At 51.5% G+C, this 5,620-nt stretch overlaps 1 protein-coding gene across 1 annotated transcript; it reads left to right on the forward strand.

Annotated features, from left to right (window-relative positions):
• Nucleotides 1-2,373: 2,373 nt before the first annotated feature.
• LOC125526484 (probable WRKY transcription factor 50) lies at nt 2,374-3,406 on the forward strand. The gene has a single exon (XM_048691173.1). It carries the CDS (start codon nt 2,458-2,460, stop codon nt 3,046-3,048), a length of 591 nt encoding a protein of 196 aa, XP_048547130.1. The 5' UTR covers nt 2,374-2,457; the 3' UTR covers nt 3,049-3,406.
• The last annotated feature ends 2,214 nt before the right edge of the window (nt 3,407-5,620 follow it).

A 5,620-nucleotide genomic window follows, 5' to 3' on the forward strand; every position in this document is an offset into this window, starting at 1 on the left:
CCCCTCCTGCCCTCAGTAATGCAGGGTTTAAGGTACATTTTAAGGTTGGGCGTTACTGGTAACGCCCCTAATAAAGTGCTATAATGACCATAAAGACTACTTAACAGCTGACCGTTTGCCTGCGGAGTGACTACAGGTCTCTCTACCCTAGGTACATGGCTTCATCAGCGGCCACCCTTTGAGGCCTTTCTCTCCTTTCCCGTATGGCCCATTAAGGCCCAATACGAATGGCTACGTGAGCGCCTCGTTTTGGGTCAATCGCCATGGATGACGTTGCCAACCTTTTTCAGTCGCCTTGATCCATTCCAAGCCTTTCGTCGAGTGAATTTCTTTATTTGTGACATACCGAGTGTCGGCGCGGGCGGGGTCTTCCGTTTTGACAAGTTGTTCTACAGCCCGCGGATGTTGTGGGATTTCGGATTTTGGGAAGCGCGCGGGACGGGAGCGGACGCAGTAATCGGAAACGATAAAGCGGAAGCTCCTCGATCCCCACGTCGCCTTTTTCGCCACGTACTGCGCGCGCGTCCGCTGCGGGATTTGACTGGATAGTTTGGGCCTACCAGTCAGCCACTCGGGAGCGGCCCCTTATAAATCGCCGGCTCGGGGTTTCCAAGCAGTGTGCTCTCTTCTCCTCCTTTCTTCTTCCTCTCTCCCTTCGCAAGTCCTTCCGCTGCCTCTGTTCTCGCCCCAGCGCAGCAGGCCCGTGCGAGACTTCACCGGCAACGATGACGAAGGGCAAGACCTCCGCTCTGGAGCGCGCGAAGAAGGCGGCGGCGCAGGGGAAGGGGAAAAGATCTGCTCGGGGCGGATCTCCCTCTAGGACCGCTTTGCCCAAAGGCTGGATCCAGGGCGACTGGATGCCGTCGGGGCTCCGGCAAGAGGATCTCGATGACATGGTCGAGGGGGGAGTCATTCCCCACGAAGCCGCGCGTCTTCCGGGGGGAGAGATCGAACCTCAACCCCGCGACGGTGAGTGCGTGCTCCTAGCCACCCACATCGACCGAGGGTTTTCTCTGCCGCCCCATCCTTTTTTCCGGAGCTTCTTGAACTTCTTCGGAGCGCAGCTCCACCACTTTACTCCCAACTCCATTGTATACCTTGCCGCTTTCATTTCCATGTGTGAGGCTTTCTTGGGTTGCCGCCCCCATTGGGGACTTTTCAAGCACATCTTTACCTGCCATTCTCAATCGGTCAAGAAGGCCAAGTCGAGTGACGAGAGGACGCAGGTGATCCAGTTGTGCGGGGGTTTGGCGATCCAGACGAGGGGGGAGAGCTATTTTCCATCTATTACTTTCCCGGAGTCGGTCCGTGGTTGGCAGGCGACCTGGTTCTACTGTCAGGACCAGGCGACCCCAGGACAGTCGACTGGTCTTCCTCCTTTCTCCCTCGACCGAGCTGAAAAACCCGCTTCTCCCTTCAGGCTCCTTTCCCTTTCCATGAGTTGAGGGTTTTGGCTGGGAACCGGGCAAGTTAAATGTATTTTCTGGTTTGGGTTTTCGGCTATGTGCCGGGTGTTGTGGATCACTAGATTTTATTTTACTATCGAGCATATTTTCCCTACCAAGCCTGCTGGCGTTATTCAAACTTTTTTCTATGCTACATCTGTGGAAATCATTGACTAGAGAGCAGGACATGAAGGCCACGGAGTTGCCGATCACTCGTGTTAGGGCGTTGGCGGTCTCTATCTACCGCACGGATCATGCTTCGACCTCCTAGGCTTGGTGGCTTTTGTCTTAGCGGTAGGCAGGGGCCTGTGTGTCTATTTACTTGTGCTACTGCGTCAACTTGTCTAAACTTGGTTATGTCTGTTTATTTGTTTAGGGGCGTTGAATTGTTAAGGTTAACTTCATGAATCTTGGTTCCTTATCGGTTGGCTTTATCTTTTTTTTTTGGCTTTATCTATAAAGCTTGCAAATGTCTTTCATCTAAAAAAATGTTTAGAGGAGGAAAAACCAAATTTATTCTTCTTTAACGCATTTTAGGGAATCGGCTAGAAATGATATAAGGGGTTATAGGACGAGAGAAGGGGAAAAGTGGTGAAATAGCATTTGCACAAGCTATCACAAGCGCTGAAAATGACCGAAAGAACACTGAACCGCGAATCAGTCCCGCTTATTTAATTAGTATATCTTTTCGAAACAAAATTATACGCTCAAGCTGCTATTAGACGCCTGCCAAGTGCAGTTTAATGTGGTGTCACATCAAATCATGGTAGAATTGACATGTGACATATCTCTCAAAGCAAAACAGTCCAATGAAATCGACAAGCGACGCATCTGAGAACCTTCGGATCAGCTTTGGGAAACATCCTGGAAGCATGCTTGGCCGTAGAACCGGGTGTATAAATGGCAAAGCTTGCACGACACAATATTTATTCAGGCACAAGCCAATCTACACATGCAACTGGCGACCAACGAGTAGTTAGCTAGTGGTGTAACAAGTATAGCTAGTACAGTAATGGCGGCTTCGTTGGGACTGAACCCTGAAGGTGTATTCAGCTCCGCCTACGCCTACTCCTCCCCTTTCCTGGCCGATTACTACGCACCGCCCCCCCGCGCCGTCATCGACGACAGTGATTACGCGGCTCAGCTCCACCTCCACGACGATCACCAGCACCACCCTTTCGATCAGTTCGAGCACTCGCCGCCGACGCCGACGGCACAGATCTCCTTCGCCGGAGCCGGGGATGACGAACATCGCGGCGAGAAGAAGATCAAGATCAGTGCGAGGGTGAGCGCAGGGAGGATCGGGTTCAGGACGAGGTCAGAGGTGGAAATCTTGGACGACGGGTTCAAGTGGAGGAAGTACGGGAAGAAGGCGGTGAAGAACAGCCCGAACCCGAGGAACTACTACCGGTGCTCGGCGGAGGGCTGCGGCGTCAAGAAGCGCGTGGAGAGGGACCGCGACGACCCCCGCTACGTCGTCACCACCTACGACGGCGTCCACAACCACGCAACGCCCGGCGCCGCCGCGCAGTACTACTGCTACAGCCCCCCGCGCAGCTCGCCGCCGGCAGCGTATTCCGCCGCTGGCCTACTGCAATTCTGAACCAAACCAGCTAATTCCGTTCTGCTCCTCGTACAGTAGAAACTAGAAAGCTCAAAACTTCTGTTTTTTGCCGATCGATGGATGTCGTCGTCGGTTCGAGTTATTTTATACATGACATGATGTATGTAGGTTAGTATTGTTCAACTTGCAGCCAGATTGCTAATTTAGTCCAAAATTATCAAGCACGAATAGAAGGAGGGCTCTAAAATTTGGATCGGCGACTTCTGGTTTGCTTGCTTGTTAAGTTTCTCCTTGTATCACCCACCCACCCACACACACAAAAGAAAAACGTTTCTCCTTGCATGATTAGGCGCTTCTTGACTTAATTCAACGGCCTGCGTTTTCTCCATCAGTCAAATAAAAGGGTACTCCCTCTGTAAACTTTTATAGAATCGTTTAGATCATTAAAGTAGTAATCTAAACACTTTTATATTTATTTACAGAGGGAGTAGAATACTTGAATCCCCATTCAGCGTGCCACCTGAATGCTCAATCGTGTAATCTATATACAATGTTAATAGTAGGCATTTTTTAGCCTTCCAAAACTTGTCAACAAGTGTGTACTTTAACATACAAGTTTTTTTTAACAAAAACATACAAGTTTTTTTTAACAGAAACATACAAGTTATCGTGCGGCTAGCCTGGATAGCAAGAGCATACTGACACTCGACCCATGAATATCACTAAATCGTTAATGTAGTTAATTATACAATACGTTTCTTTTTTTGGAGAGGGGGGGGGGGATATACTCCCTCCTCATAATATTGTTCGAGCGCACACACACATTAGCTACCAGGTAGCTGAACCACCTTGCTGGGTCTATTGCTGAATGTTTCTTAATGTGTGAGTTTATTAATTAATCAATACGTTTCTTTTTTTGGGGGGGGGGGGGGGGATATACTCCCTCCTCATAATATTGTTCGAGCGCACACACACATTAGCTACCAGGTAGCTGAACCACCTTGCTGGGTCTATTGCTGAGCCCAACGGCCCATGCCTCTCTCGCACATGACGTGCACTCGCACGATTTGCATGGCAGGCGTGCCGATGTGACCTCTCACCCCACCTCTACGTACTCTATTGATCTACCCTATATAAGGCCATCGAGGCCATGTAATACAATGTGTGAGAGTTATACAATCCAACTTGCTATCACACGCTTGCCGATCCACCTTCTTCGCTTCCACCATGAACCGCCTACTGCGTCGTCCCGTTCTGTCGACTTCGACTCAGCGGCGGCACCCGTGCGCCCTCTTCCCGCGGTTCGCGGTCCCCGCGGCCCTTGCTGCCCATATCGCAACCATCCCCGCTTTTGTCACGGCCATTCCCTCCCCTGCAGCGGTCACCGCGGCTCCCCCAGCTCGGCTCGTGCCCGACATCGCCCGCGGCAAGGAGCCTGTTCCTGAGGCCTCCCCTTCTTCCTCGACCACGGTGGCCCACGGTCTCCACCTCGACACGCCCTCCGCGCCTCCCGCGGCCCCTCCAACGACCTCCCTTCGCCTCGCGGGTAGCGTCCCCGTCCCGTGCGTCAACCTCGCGGGCCCTGGCGGCACCATGCTCCCACGCCTCGCCTCGCCCTACGTCAGCTTGTCCTCCGTTGCGGGCCTGCCATCATCAATCGCGCACCAAAGTGGCGTCAACTCTTTTAATTCATCTGTTGCAAACACAACATGCAGCATCATCTCGACGAGGCCGTCGAGCCGCTCCATGAAAGCACTGTTTGGTGCAACGACGACCTTACCATAGCCCTTTGGTCCTATGGGGTCGTGGGCGATGAGATGATGGACATGGCAGCTTCCCCGTCAAGCACCGCCTTCGACGTCACGACGCAACTTCATCTTCTCTTTCGCTACAACCAAGCGGGGCGCGTCGTGATCCTCAGCGCCGAGTTTCGGAACTTGGTGCAGGGGGGCCTCTCCATCTCCAAGTAATGTCAGGGCCTCAAGTCCCTTGCCAATGAGCTCGGTGAGCTCGTTGGCCCATCATCGATCAAACCTTAACTCTGCAACTAATCCGCGGGCTAAGCCGCAAATTCCACATCATGGCAACCCTTCTTCCCATGCAGTTGCCCTTCCCTTCCTTTGTGCAGGCGCGCTCGCCGCTCCTCATGGAAGAGACCGTGGCCTGATACATCCATTTTGCATCATGATTTCCTACTGTTATTTATAATGTTTTCGACCAATACAATACTTCGTGGAGCCATTCTAATGCCTTTGCTCTCTCAATTTGCAAGATTTACATGAGAGGAAGATTGCCGGCAGCTGGAATTCTCTGGACCTGAAAATGCTATGTCAGAGATACCTATTATGCACATCTCCAATTGAGCTAAAATTTCACATAGAATTATTTTGGAATAAATAAAAAAACACTAGAGAAAAGAGATACCAGAGGGGGCCACTGTCGGTGTCAAAACCGGCGGATCTCGGGTAGGGGGTCCCAAACTATGTGTCTAGGATCGATGGTAACAAGAGAAGGGGAACACAATGTTTACCCAGGTTCGAGCCCTCTCTATGGAGGTAATACCCTACGTCCTGCTTGATTGATCTTGACGAATATGGGTGTTACAAGAGTT

This window comes from Triticum urartu, unplaced genomic scaffold, assembly GCF_003073215.2.
Source record: "Triticum urartu cultivar G1812 unplaced genomic scaffold, Tu2.1 TuUngrouped_contig_10261, whole genome shotgun sequence".
NCBI classification, from domain to species: domain Eukaryota; kingdom Viridiplantae; phylum Streptophyta; class Magnoliopsida; order Poales; family Poaceae; genus Triticum; species Triticum urartu.